Raw genomic sequence first — 15,349 nt, forward strand, 5'->3', positions numbered from 1 at the left:
ACTCCATTCTACGCCCCACCATTCTGACATTCTACACCTCTCTACTCTAATACACTATATTATACTCCACTCTACATCATGCCACTCTACGCACTCTACTTCAAGCCACTCTATGACACTACAACACTCTATGCCATTTTACTCCCTGCCACTCTTTGGCTCTACGCTACACTACTGCACCCTCCGCCACTCCATGGTACGACTCTACTCCACTCTAAGCTACTCTACTCTAACATTTCACTCTACGCCACTATACACTACTCGACTCCACTCTACAACACTCCTTGCCACGACACTCCACATCACTCTCTTGAATGTGTGTGTGTGAGTTCTGAACAGCATTCACGCTGGTGTATGACATGGCTAAAACATATTGGCAAAGCCAATAGCTCTCTCATAGGTGACACTTAACGGCTTTGCCAATGCTTGTTTTTATATAGTTGCCTGAGACTCATCTCACTTTGATTCATAACTGCCAATGTAATGATGATTGCATTGTCATTTGTAGTTCCTTTAATGCTGTCTGCCCGTTTTGTGTTAGATTGTCAGTTGTTTTTTTATTCTTGTTTGTGTCCCATTATTATATTAATAGCATTTAATTCTACATTGTGAAATGATTCATAACAGTTTTATGGTGACAACTGTGGTGTAAACTGGAGATGGGTTTCAACCCACTGACCTCTGTTTCGCCATACATTACATATACACCTTCCAATATGTGCCTTATTCACTCATGATCACATTCACTTCCAGTAATGGAAAGTGGTCAAATAGTGTTAATAACACCCTTTATTGTTTGTTCCTAATTTCTACTGCCTCATTATCTCTTTGATTGATTGATTGAGTTCTTTAGTTTAAATTTGCAAACAAATATATATGAAGCAATACTTGTTTTATTGTAATCAAGAGAAGAGAGATCACTAAAACCGGACTCATGCCAGCAGAAACAGTACAGCGTAGTATCACAGGACTGACCCAAAGAGACCACAAGAAGAGGGACTGCTTCCAGCAAACAGTCCCTTGCTCTAAATAGAAATTAACACAGCGGGTGGGATGGAAACCCCAATTCCATGGACTGGCATCGAAGACGTGTTCTAGTTCGTACTTGATTACATCCCTGGGACGAGGTGTTTCATCTTAAAGTTATATCATATGATGATGAAAAAGCTCAGTGTGGTGCTTGGCTGGGACCGCTCTACCATGGTTGCTAATTATGCTCTTTTACCCCAATGTAACTTTAATGTCTCACTACTTAAGCCTCTTTTCTTAGAACCTATGACTGCAAATCATTATGCATTTTCTTATTCCATCTCTAACATTGTGGGACCTGTTCATTAGTGTCTCAGTGGCAGAGCGGGTCTTCTAATGAACAGTAATGTTAAGTGATGTGAGGTGGTTTTCTTCCAGGCCCTACTCTCTCTTCTCTGAAATACCAAAGAGCTGCAACTATAATGATGTTACTAATCATACTGTGCAGCTAGGATCTACTTTATGCTATTAGCAGACACCCCTATATCAGAACATTACCATATATTTCCAGTAGATACACCTTCACCCCATTTGCTACATTGGATTTTCAGGTGCTGAAGAAAAGCCTGTTGATTGGGGCCATTGAAGGTGGTGATGTTTTGGACGAGCGCCTGAGATCAGCCAGGGAGACGGCAAAGAGGCCCGTAGGGGGCTTCCTGCTGGATGGTTTCCAGGACCAGGCCATGGACAAGGAAACTAAGCTGAGTTTGATAGAAGCGGTGACAGCAGTTTTGCCCGAAGACAAACCAAGGTGAGACCTCCTTTGACTAAGCTCTGTATCTCACAGGGATTCCAGTTCATTGCAAAAAATGCTATGTCTCCTGCGAAACCAAAGTTCAACATTTGCATAAACATCAGTAAATCACATAGAAAAGAACATGCTGCAAAAAATCCATGAAATTAGCTAAAAAGGTCAATAGATTGTAACTGGTGATAGCTAATTATATGACGGAGTTAGAAAATTGTGTTGTTTCATATGAAGCTGAGCCAATAGTCTATTTATAGGTCAGTTGCTGCCCAACTCCCACTTACTCATAAATGGTTAATCAGGGCTCTCCTGTTGCCTTGTACCGTTTTATGCCCATATGGCAGTATCAGTTAATTGTTTTGCAAAGTAGCAACTGTATTTTGTTCTCTAACTTCTTTGCTGTCAGTGGTCACAAACTAATGCCCTTTTTATCCCACTCCTCTGCAGTTCTGGTTTACACTTAGAATGTATACTGCTTGCTGTTTGATTTATTTTAGAGATATCTGCAGTTTCAAAGTAAGATTTACTACTGAGAGATTGCCCCTGGTGGCCTTTGATGGCAGAAATTCCTGCCACTTCATTGCTTTGAGGGGGATACTGCACACGTGCAGTTATTGTCACATAATACACAGAGAAGCTTATGGCAGCTACTGACCTGCTGAATTCCCCAAATAGACTGACACAGCTGGTGCCACATGTAGGAATGTTGTGTAGTGGTCATGAACCTGGGACAATGTAAAATACTGTAAAATTTCTCCCACTGAGATCCATTTGTATGATATACATTAGATGACAGGAAAGGTTCAGTAGAAGATGGCTCAAAAAATGCTAGTGTACGTTTTATACATGTCACTTGCAGTAAAGCCTCCAGCACTCCAGAACCATTTCAGATCTCTTCATTCTGTTGGGAGCATTTCAGCTGACCACCTTAGTCAACAACAAAAAGCGCATGCCTATTGCCTGACAAAATTGTAGCTTCCAATTCATAGACATAGAAAACATACTGTGCGACTGATGAAACAAGTGTGCCAATTATCATGATGTAAATGACACCACTACTACTAGGAGTAACATATTCTAAGAAAAGCATCACAATAAATTCCCACTAGTTTCTTGGGAACTGGGAATGGTAAGCGGAGTCTTGTATCTCCTTTAAGTGATGTCTTGATCTGGAGGAGGTAACTGCTCCACTACAATATCTTACCAAGTATACGTTCCGTAATGAACTAAGAAAAGTGGTTCCTTTACACCCTGTGATTTATTGTGAAAAATGTGTGTCTAAAATAACAAAGGTGAATCGTATGTTATAATTATTTTGGTGTGGAAGTAAGTCCCGAATTATAAATGTGGCGGAGTATGATAGAGTAATCCCTGCTTGCTCAAGTCCATTGCTTCTCCAGCTTTTTAGAACCACAACCCAATTTTTAGAACGACAAACTTTTGCAACCCTCCTAGCCTTAATGGACATGAGGCAGGTTATGTTTTTTATTACCACGTGCTGTACCACACTGTCATTTTCAGACAGTACATTTTCCATTGAAATGGCCACAAAATTTCCACAGACATACAGTTTTACTGATAAAACAATATTGCACATAAATGATAATGTGCAGTTTCAGTGAATATATATCATTTGTGCATCACCAAGCGCAGTGTCTTGATTTGTTTTGATCCTGTTAAAATCTTATGACTTGATTTAGACTTCGACAGATGGGTTACTTCATCACCAATGTGACAGATATCCAATCCTTTTAATTACAAGTGCCATTGAAAATAAGAAAGTGGAGTAACCCATCGGCGAAACTCTAAAAGTGGCCCTTTGTTCCCTTTCTTTAGGATTAGAAAAACATGTACTTCGGTTTGCTATCCTAACTGATAAACTTGTACAGTACATTTATATGTATTTACATTTGCTGTGTTTTACAAAAATGATATCCTACAGCTTTTCCTTTCACACTCCTTGTACCTCAGCTAGATTGTCACATAATTCTCTTTACTTTTCTTTTCTCTGACTGCAAAATGAGAGGAGTTTGTGAACACCAATCCTCATGTTAAAAACAAATTTAAGCAGGCATTTGTGAGAACACAAAGCCTGACAATTGACCTCTGTCTTCGAAGCACAGTAAATGTGACAAAATAAATACAGACTTTAAGATATCTTTGTTTATTGTTTAGACTTTTGTGACCCACCAAAAATCGGCTCGCGACCCACAGTTTGGGAAACAGTGCTTTAGTCTTTTCTACAATGATCATATTGTGAAGGGCGGAGACCTAACTTAATATCTAATACTTAATTGACGCGTTGACCCAGTAGACCTATAGGAATGATAGATGAAGAGAGGACACTGCAGGTAAGTAACTGTTGCTCCATTCCTTTAGTCCGCTCACTTCAAGAAACAGGAGTCCCAAGTTACAACGTCCGATATCAAAGTGATCCATTGAGGAACACTAAAAGTCGTGATAAAGTTTACAACATAATGTAGAAGACAAGGAGTTACTCTACCAGCAAAACGCAGATAAAACAAATGTGTAAAGAGAATCTCCACTAATGTCAACCGGTGTGAAACGACAGACCCTCCTTCATGTTTATTTCCATCAGATGGTTGGTGTTCACTATCTTTGACATTGACAGCACCCTGCAGAATCGGAGAAGAGGAGATCAGGAGGTGGCTCTCAGAAGTCTAAATAAATAATCACATTGAGATATAAAAAAACAAAATTTCACAGGTGTCAGAAATTACACTTCATTTGTCCTAAATGAGTAACGATGATAATGTAACAATACAACGTCTGTAACAATTAATATCCCCAGTCATCTTTTTCCATAGATATAGAACAAATACTTTACCACCTTGGTGTTCAAGTTTCATAAAGGAAAAGTCTGCACCATCTCCGTCTCTCATACAAAGAATAGTACAATGAGATTTTGTAGGCTTTCCCCCGAAAAAAACACTCGTTATTCAGTTCTTTTATACCACCAGCCACAATTAGATAAACCAAATTTTCACACAAGAGCATGTTTTATACCTAGTCATGAGTGTCATTTCAAAAAGCATATATTGAAAATATCCAATGTGCAGAAAGTATGGCATAGTGGTTACTCCAAGAGGAGTTTATTGAATTATTGACTAAAATTAAATAAATGTTATTGGCTTACTTATTATTAAATGCCAAAAGATTAGGTTTGAGGATTGGCCATTGGTTGCTCAGAAAAGCACTCCAAGACATCATCCTGATACTCCAGAGAAATGATTACCAAACGTCCCTGAATTTTCAAGATGGGTATTTTCACATCTCAATAGACTGGAAACACAGAAAATACCTCCACTTTGCAGTAGCTGGGCAGCACTGCCAATTCAAGACTCTTCTGTTCGGCCTCAGATCAGAAACACGAATCTTTACTAATGCCTAGTGCCAATTGCTGCCCTTTTCATATGACTGAGTCACCAAGTGTAACCATACTTCAAAGACTGGCATGTCGAGGGAAGAGGCAAAGGCCTCTGCATCATTCTTTTACAAGTTAGGTCTCTCTCTGAACACCGATAAGTCTTCTTTGGAACTGTTCATGAACGTTCATGTGAGTGTTACTATTCATGGAGTTGGGAAATGTTTCTGGAAAGAGTAGTAATACTGCAGGCTATGGTAACAAAACCATATGCCGAGCAATCAGTCATGGTCAGGCACTATAAACTTCTGCTAGGCCTGATGCCAGTGTGCATAGGCCTCATACTCTTTTGTAGACTCCAAATGAGACATGTCTAACAATAACTGGGTGTACAATGGAAACAAATGGATGGCTCATAGGACAACACTGTCATAATCACGAGACTGCTGAAGCAAACACTTTTGTAGTCGAGATTCCCCATAAATCTCAAGGCAAGTTTCTCCTCATTCAGAGTAGTGCTGCCAACAATGCATCCATGGATGGCTGGGGAATTCACTTGCAGGAACGGGTGACCAGAGGCTTACAGTCAGACTCAGAGAATATGCTCATATCATCCATATCCATGTTCTGGAGCTTCAAGCCATAAGACTTAACTTACAAGTATTTCTCTCAAGACTAGCAGATCAAGCACTCCTCATCAGGATGGAAAATCCAATGTCAATGTCTTACCTAACTAAGCAGGGAGCAATGCGAACCTGACCTCTCATGGAAGAGACACAGCAACTATGGGATAGGGCCATTTCGCACAAAGTAGACAATGCCTTGGATCATCTTCCAAGGCACCATTGTAGGATTATCGCCTGGTGTGTGGTGGGTACCTAAAGTACTAACGCCTTATACTGGGTATTCCCTATTAACCTATTGTAGGCACTGTCTACAAGCCAGGCTCTCAGCCACGGCTTATCTAAGAGACATGCAAAGCTCATGCAGTACTGCTGTAGTCACACATCACTTACACACCTGAAAGAATACACTCAGTGTTACAAAAATAAAGGTACTTTATTATAGTAACACAACACCAAAGTGCTATAGAGGCAAGTAACACACAAGATATATACACTAGTTGTCAGAAATATGCATCAGAATAATTAGAAAACAGTGCAAATAGTGTAAAACACAATAGAGAATAGTGGACCTAGGGGGAGCACAAACCATATACTACAAAAATGGAATGCTAGAGTGTAACTCCCACCCAGGTAAGTGGAGTGTGTAGAGGGTCGCTAGGGGTACCAGGAAAGCACAAAGGTAAGTACCACAACAACCCCCAGCAGCCAGGAAAGCAGGAGTAAATTACTAGAATTTCCCCAGAACACCCACTTAGAAGAAAGAAGCGAATTGCAAAACCCAGAGATGGCTGCAAGTAACCAACGGTGAATTCCTGGAGAGGAAGGCCTGTGGAGAGAGGGGACCAAGTTCAGAAGACACAGCAGAGTCCAGTGGGGGCAGGAGCCCCTACCCACCAAGCTGAGGATTGCAGGAGTTGGTCGACGGTGAGAAGGAAGAGTCAGCATTGCAGCCCTGGTGTCTGAGTCGAGTTCCTGGAGGATGCACGCGATGTCCCACGCCGGAAGGAAGATTGCAGGTTTGCGTGTCTGGATTCCTCCAACCATCATTGGCACAGGCAAAACTCGCAGTTGGCATAAAGTGGTGCTGCCGGGGACCAGCAAGGCCCAGGAGGACCAAACCAGGAGGGGGAATCAGAGGGGGCCCTCAGAATCGCAGAGAGCCCACAGAAGCACAGGCAGCACTCACAGGAGCCCACGCAGCACTATGAAAAGGAGTCCCACGCCGCAGGAGAGTCACTCAGGGAGCTGTGCGTCGCAGGAAGGAGTGCTTGGGGCTGGAGCTACACGAAGAATGAAGACCCCTTGGAAGAAGTGCCAACAAGCCTTGGCAGCTGCAAAGGACGCTGTGCATGGGGATACTGTCCTGCGTGGGCAGGCAAGGGCTTACCTCCGCCCAAGTTGGACAGTTGGTAGAGAGGACCATCTGGACCACTTCTGACCACCACCCGTGTTGCAGGATCCAAGCAGCTGTGTAATGGAGACGAAGATAATATCCATTCCAAGCATTGAAATAGTTTAAGGAATGACGTTTCGATTTGTGAGGTTTGAATCCGAAGTCGAATAAGTGATAGAACTGGAAATGGCTTTGTAGCGTAGCATATATCTTCATGTCCCAGAACATGACCGGGGCAAATAGAACATTGAGTTTGTAAGGTATCGCATGTCTTCCTATGTCCTGAAGTGGCTTTGAAGTAACTAAGGCCGAAATGCGTCGACAGACACATTTGAGGACTAATGGAAATTTGTGAATTGAATTTAAGAAACGAGTCCATGTTAATGCGTCTTAATGGTATAATTAGCAACTGTTGGTGACATTCTACTCTACTACCACAAAGGAGAGGACTGCTTTTTTAAATCTAATATAGCATCCCGGTTGGAACTATTGGGAAGCATAATACCCTGAAACTTCTTTTAGATTGTGTTGTTAGTGATAAGTTTTGTATATTGATGTTCTTTGTTTTGTTCTGTGATTCGATGTTGCGCCAAATAGAATCAGATGTACATAATAACTGGTAGATGAACAATACATTTTCGTTGGAATAACAGGTGGGAGGGCAGGGCAATGGAAATGAAAGAGGAAAATATTATAATAAATATAGTGTAAAGAAATATGTTAGTTTCCAGTGAACAATTAGAGTCACTGTGTATGTAAGTGTTGCATATTTATCCCTACTATGTGCATGTTATATTGAGGATCCAAGCAGCTCAGCAGGAGAGGAGACCCACGCAGCCGGTTGTCGATGCTGTTGGTTCCTGCAGATGCAAGGGAGTGACTCCTTTACTCCAGGGGAGATTCCTTCTTCTTTCCTGTGCAGACTGAAGACTGTCTGTCCTCAGAGAATGCAAGATCGGGGAAATGTTGCAGAATCTGGAAGGAGCCAGAGAAACAATGTTGCAGGCGAAGGCTTCGTTGCAGATTGTCGGGCCCTGGAGAATCCAGATGCAGTTTCTTTGGTCAGAAGTCGAAGGAAGGGATGTAGAGGGATCCTGCTGGAATCTTGCAAGCCAAACTCTGAGGAACCACCCAAAAGAGTATCCTAAGTAGCCCTGAAAGGGGGATTGGTTACCTAGTTGAGTGACCACCTATCCAGGAGGGGGCTCTGACGTCACCTCCTGGCCTGGCCACTCAGATGCTGCCAGAGTCCCCTGCCAACCATGGATTCAAGATGGCAGAACTCAGGGACCCTCTGGAGGAGCTTTGGGCAGCACCCCTGCGTTGGTGATGTACAAGGGAGTGGTCACTCCCCCTTTCCATTGTCCAGTTTCGCACCAGAGCAGGGGCTGGAGGTCCCTGAACCGGTGTAGACTGGTTTATGCACGGAGGGCACCAAATGTGCCCTTCAAAGCATACCAGTGGCTTGGGGAGGCTACCCCTCCCAAGCCATGTGACACTTATTTCCAAGGGGAGAGGGTGTAACACCCCTCTCCCAAAGGAAATCCTTTGTTCTGCCTTCCTGGACTTGTGATGCTCAAGCAACAGGAGGGCAGAAACCCTGTATGTGAGGTGGCAGCAGCTGGGGCTGCTTGGAAAACCTCAGAGCTGTATGAGCAATGCTGGGGGTCCTCTAAGGAGCCCCCTGAGTGCATGGAATCATAGAACCAATACTTGCAAAATGTATTGGTGTATGGTTCCAACATGTTTGATACCAAACATGCCTAGGTTCGGAGTTACCATCACGCTTAAAATGGTGTCCCCGCACTCACAAAGTCCAGAAAAGTGTGTCTGGAGTTTTTGGGGGCACCTCTACTCATGTAGGGATGCCCTCAAACACAGGTACCTGCACCCTGCCCTCTGGGCTGAGAGGGTCTACCATAGGGGTGACTTATAGTGACCTGGTGTAGTGACCTATAGTGAAGACAGGTGCATGTACCTGGTTCACGCAGTCTGGAATGGCAGTCCTGCAGAACCCTGTGCATGGGCTCCCTTCCGGTGGCAGAATAAATGCTGCAGCCCATAGGGATCCTCTAGGACCCCAATGCCCTGGGTACCTAGGTACCATATACTAGGGCTTACATGGGGGCAGCAGTATGCTAATAGTGGGATGAAATACAGAGTTTTGGGAGAGAGAACATAATCACTGGGGTTCTGGTTAGCAGGATCCCAGTGAACACACAGTCAAACACATTGACAGGCAGAAAAGGGGGCCAAGAAAGAGAGGGTACTTTCCTACAACCACAATGAACAGACACATGCGCTCAGCCAACAACTGTCACACTGCCATGAATGGGTACTGCACCAGGAACAAGTCGACTAAGTGAAGGGCTAGCACAGGCTTGATTTGTTTGTCACCCGGAACTACAGAAAATGCTGGTGATACATCAGCAGATTTTGGCAACCAGGGACTAAGGGCAAGGCATTTTCGATCAGATGGTCCAACGTCTTTGCATACACTTTTCTTTTGTTTTCCCTGATCCCCAGGTTACTGAGGAAGGCTAAGGCAGATCACTGTACCTTGATCCTCATTGCTTTTTCATGGTCACCCCAGTACTGGTACAGCAAACTTCTTTAATTATCTGCATCACCAGCGATATCACTAAAACCACACTCCAAACACTGTGGAGAGATACTCCATCATGAACATCTTGACACAGACGCAAGCACTAGCAACAACCAAGATGCAGAACACCACGAGGTGATATCGTCTGTTGCAAAAGCTACGGTTTTCATCCACTCTGTGTATAGCCTTACCAAATACTTTCTACTTGTACAATGTACTCTAGAGCCATGGGAACTTAACACTGTTCTGGGTCAGCTGATGCTGCTTCCCTTCAAGCAGATCCACAAAGCACATCTAAAGTTCATCGCTTGGAAGACAGCGTTTCTTAGTGTTTACATGAGCATGGAAGGCAGGGGAGATGCAAACATTGAGTCAAAGAACGCTTTCTCGTATTCATTTGTGACAAAGTCAACTTGTGAACCAACTCTAAAATCTTATCTAAAGTCCCTCCTGACTTCATCTAAATTAATGTGTCATACCACACTTATTCTTCCTGGTTCCAACAACATCAGCAGAAAGATTATTGCACTCTTTTAGACTTACGGAAATGCATTTGGTTCTTGGTTCCATCAACATCAGTAGAAAGATTATTGCACTCTTTTAGACTTACGGAGATGCATTTGGTTCTATACAGACCAGACAAAGGACATCTGTTCATCAGACCAACTGTTGGTTGTCCAGCCAGGAAGGGGTCAACCCCTATCCAAACAGGGCTATAGCAGTTGGATCTCAGCCTGCATCACCTTCTGCCACAGCAAAGCGAAGTGTCCGCTGAAGGTCAGTGTGAGGGTGCAGTGCACCAGGAGCATGGCTACTACTGCTGAACTCTGTGGTATGCAGACTTTTCACCATGTTTTGAAAGGCACTGTCATTTCACCTCCTGCATTGCAGCAGCTATTTAAATGATGCTGCAATTTGAGGAGGTGAAATGTCAGTGGGGAGGTGAGTGTGGGGCAAACACCAGCTTTGACAGTGACTCTGTGTTTGTCCCCTAGTGAAAAGTCCTTAAATTCTCTATGCTGGTTTACCCTTGCAAGATGTCTGCCATGCAGTTAAATGGAGGACCATATTCAAGTATACAAAATGTGGTGGATGGAATGCTTGAATCAGTCTCAGCCACTGTTAATTACCCAGGTGTAGAAAGCTGGGTATCTGTGCATGGTACAAAATTTAGGGGTACACTATGCAGATAGTTCATGTGACCCTTGTTGGTTTACAGGGGTAAAAGTAATAATCCCAAAAGCAGCAGTTAGGTTTATCAGAGGGTAGTGCTATGCATTTATTAAGCACACAAAGCCAATAAATGACACACACTTAAGAAGGAGCTTGAGTCCAATGTTTAGAAAAATTTTGCTTTGTTTATATAATGTTTCAACTCCAGAAAACTTCAAAGAAGATAAGTACTGTTGCAATTGTGATTTAGTAAGTAAGTAACACTTTTACTCAAATGCACTTCTATGCGGTAAAGGTTTAAAATACCTTTATTGCAAGAAGGTCCTTGCAGACAGTTCTGGGGCATCCCCTATAGGTTCAAGAGTGCTGGGGGGCACGTCACTATGAACGCCAACAATACGAAGGGAAGGGGCACCCTGAAAAAGACTGCAAAGGGGGACTTGTGGAGAAGTCTGGGAGCTCCCAACGGGGAGCTCGATTGGTGGGGGACCTGGGTGCAAAGGAACACCATTCTTGCTAGTGGCGAGGGGTCCGGTTCCTCGGGCAGTGGTGCAGTTCAGCTCCGCTTGTCCTGGGGTTGTCTTCTCACTTGGAGGGGAGATAGGTTGGTCCTGCTGGAGCTTGGTGACCTCTTCCTGAGTTGCTGCTACGTCTGTGGATCAGGTGGCAGCAGAACAGGGAACCGAACGTGGCTGTTGGTGTCTGCAAAATGCAGACAAGGGCTTCTCCACTGCAAGGGAGATGCTGACTGGTTGGCGAAGTGCAGGAGAAACCTCTGAGGCTTTAGGAGCCCCCACAGCTGCAGGACAAGTCGGGATGTTGAGATTGTCGGAACAGAAGCAGGTAGGCAGGCAGGGTTTTGCACGAAAAGTCCACCAGTCGTCCACAGTTCTTGCTCCTTCAGCTCTTCTGTGTCCTCTTCTTCTTGGGTCTGACGAATCTAAGTTCCTGGTGCCAGGGTGCCACCTAAATACTCAATTTAGGGTCATTTTAGGGGAGCTAGGGGCAGTAGCCAATAGCCTGCTTACTCCTGGAGTGACTACTCCCCCTATACGACCATGTCCTGCGGGGAGTTGGCATAGCCCTGTCCCAGAATTTCTAGTTCCACTAAAAACAAGATGGTGGAACCCTTTCTCGAGTGTCCACTTTGGGTAGCCCACCCTAGGGGTGTGACTAGCCCAAATAGGGGACACACCTACTGGATAACTAATTTCCCACCTATCTCAGTGCCAAGCAGTGGGTGGCAACTCCCAGGTCTGGGGTAAGCCGGGGTCGCATACCAAAGGCAGCAGGGTCTTTGAAGCCCCTGGACTTGATATGCAGATTCACTAGCCATCCTGCTGGAGTAGGTGATAACTCTGAAGCAAGCATTGTTTCTGGCCCCTGAGAGCGCAGGCTCTCACCCCCAGGGGGTCAGAAAGAGGTCTGTGGTGGCAGACTGGTCGATAAGTCAGTCAGCACACTAAGGAACTAGTAGGTTTCATGGGGGTGCCTTATGGGTGCATGCCATAATAAATACAAGGCTGGCATCAGTCAGGATTTATTAAGATGAGGTGTTTGATTCCGAACACCATAGATTTCAGTGAAGCCATTTTATAGCTGGGGAACTCACAATGACGAATGACTAGTACATACCTCAATACAGCTTCCCTGTTCACTTGCAATATCTAGTAATCAAACTAGACATCACAGGGGCATATCTGTTCATGCAGATATGACCTCATATAAAAAATAACAATCCCTGCCTTAGGGCTCTAAGGCCTGCTGTAGGTGTGACTTGGAGATATTTAGATGTAGTGAGTGGGGCATGGCACACCATGTGTTTTTGCATGGCTTGCACCAGGAGGCGCCGTCTGCAATAGAAGCTTTGTGCAGCTTTTAGGAGGGTCCTTGAGGGTGGCACAATGCATGCTGCTGCTCTTAGGGACCCTCTACAGTACCAAAGCCCTAGGTACCAGGGGTACTATCTACTAGGGTCTTACAGCGGCATGGGAGTGTGTGCCAGTTGTACACATTTTACCTGTTTTTGGGAAAGAGCGCTTGCACTGGGGACCTGTTTGGCAGGGAACCAGGGCACCTCAGTCGAAAAACCCCAGTACCAGTGAGCAAAGAGTGGGGGTGACCATGTCCAAAAGAGGCACTTTCCTACTTCAGGCTGCATCCCAATTCATTTTTCTTTTGCACATCATGTCATCTCAGTTTGGACCCAGTTATTTCATATTAGTCTTGACCCGGTTCCAGTGGGGACAGTCCTGCCCGAAATGCCAAGCCGGGTCCTTCCTCAAACGGAACACAAGCAATCCACGACCAGTCTCACCCTTGTTATGGGCTTATCAAGGGGGGGTATAGCTCGGGCACAGTGATACAGTGTGAATGGAACCCTTGCCTGGGTGAAACCGGTCCTAGGTTGCTTGTGTTCCAGATCAGGGAGTACCCAGCCTGGCAGTTCGGGCTGGACAGTTCCCATATTTGCTGGGTCCAAACTGAGCTGGCATGATGGGGGGGGGGGGGGGGGGGGGGAAATCAAGGATTGGAATGTGGCCCGAGTGATTGCCAGTGGCTGAGATTAATTTAAGCATTCCATCCATCACCTTGTTGTTTTTGCACTTGGGGGAGCATGTTTACGAAGCACTGCTGTCTTGATGTGAAAGTAGAAGCTGACTCAGCAGTGGGGCAGACAGTCCTCCTTAACCTGCTTTAATAAAGGTTAGGCTACTTCCTGCTTTTTTAGATTTATTATAGTTATGTATGCCTTACTATTCTTATTTAATCAGTTGAACAATTTTGTAAATCCTCATTATTCTCATCCTGAGTAGGTGAGAAATAAATGTGTTAACCATCAAACTTAAGTTCACTCAGCAGTACCTCTGTTTCTCCTATCTTCTTTGATGCCTTATGTTCTCTCCTATTTTTGTTGATTCCATATGTTCTGACTTTTTCTCCTGTTCCTTGTTATTGTGCCAGATGTCCACGTGTTTTTGTAATTAAGATAATACTGCTCATTAGACAGCAGAATGTTTCAAATTCAGAGCCATTTGTATACTCAGTCCATGTCTGAATTAAATGTGTGTTTCATCCAAAAGTTGTTTTCTCTACAAAGACCGCCACAGTGTTTGTATCTGCCCCATAATCCTGTGTACTCCTAGCTCTATGTGCCAAGGATAGTCAAGGCCTGGGGCAGGAGATCTCAGCGTCTAGTTTTACTGAACCCTGGAAATGGGAGTCTTTTACCTTTCCTAGATGATCTGAGTAGTAATTGTTATTTTTGAACATGTGGGTGAAAATTGGTATTTATATGGATGAGGCTTCAACCAAACAAGAAAAAGAAACACAGTTATTAATAAACAATAATTTGACTATTCTTGATTGCAGGTTCTGCATCCCCGGAGTCATCCAACTGTAGTTCATCTGGAAACACCCAATACTTTATCAATAATAAATAGGTTAATCAATGCCCATAATCATCCACACTGAGAGGGCTCTGCACACCCCCTCCTATCTGAGCACCATATAGGGATCCTCCTTCATTTATTCCTTAATCCATCTGTGGTCCATGGCTTATTTGTAGAAACATATGGCAGAGCACTTGAGCAGGTACAGAGCCTCTGAGGTAAAGCGCCATTCTGTAAGTGTATGAAACCTGGTCTAAGGGCCTGATTTAGATCTCAGTGGAGGGGTTACTCCATCGCAACAGTGACAGATATCGTCCGCCGAAATCTAAGTATCATAGAAAACAATGGTATTTAGATTTTGGTGGATGGGATAGCCGTCATCGTTGAAACAGAGTAACCCCTCCGTCGAGATCTGAATCAGGCCCTTACTTCCTTAACCACTTTATGGATACCTTTGACTCTGTTGCAACAGGTGGGGTCTACATGGCCAAATACTCCTTCGCCTGCTCCAGCTACCTTGGACCATGTAGCTTTTCTTGACCGTTACCCTGGGTAGGGTCTACACTCACAGCTGCAAGTTCGTATTTCATCTCCTGTGCGTAATGTGGCTAAGACAACAAAGATGGAGGTACTTCTGACAAGAGGACATGCTTGTAGGCAAAGGACCTTTTTGTGGCAAAACAAAGGACATCACTGGACATGCACCCACATTTCTAGGAGATTTCACTTCAGGAGTATGGCAATTAGGGTTCCTGTACCAATAGTGACACCAAGCAAGACATTCTGTTGCCTCGTGCATCCAGTGTGTCCCAGGGGTTTCATCATATGAACAAATGACAAGCGCTCTGACAATTCCAACGCTTAGAATATCCGCTGATCATTTAGCACTTAGGAAAAGAAACCGTGCTCTGAAAGTCTCACTCGGCATGGCATCAGTTCCTCTTGACTGGCTTACTACGCTTAAAAAGGTCACTTAGCAATGATCAGAAGCTGTACAA

General features: G+C 44.2%; 1 protein-coding gene across 2 annotated transcripts in view; it reads left to right on the forward strand.

Moving 5' to 3' along the window:
• QTRT2 (queuine tRNA-ribosyltransferase accessory subunit 2) overlaps window positions 1–15,349 on the forward strand; it is a 184,742-nt gene that overhangs the window by 112,721 nt on the left and 56,672 nt on the right. For both annotated transcript variants that reach the window (XM_069202683.1, XM_069202684.1), the window contains exon 6: window positions 1,581–1,780. In XM_069202683.1, coding sequence (XP_069058784.1) covers window positions 1,581–1,780 — 200 coding nt within the window. The remainder of the gene's footprint in view (window positions 1–1,580; window positions 1,781–15,349) is intronic.

Source organism: Pleurodeles waltl, chromosome 8, assembly GCF_031143425.1.
Source record: "Pleurodeles waltl isolate 20211129_DDA chromosome 8, aPleWal1.hap1.20221129, whole genome shotgun sequence".
NCBI classification, from domain to species: domain Eukaryota; kingdom Metazoa; phylum Chordata; class Amphibia; order Caudata; family Salamandridae; genus Pleurodeles; species Pleurodeles waltl.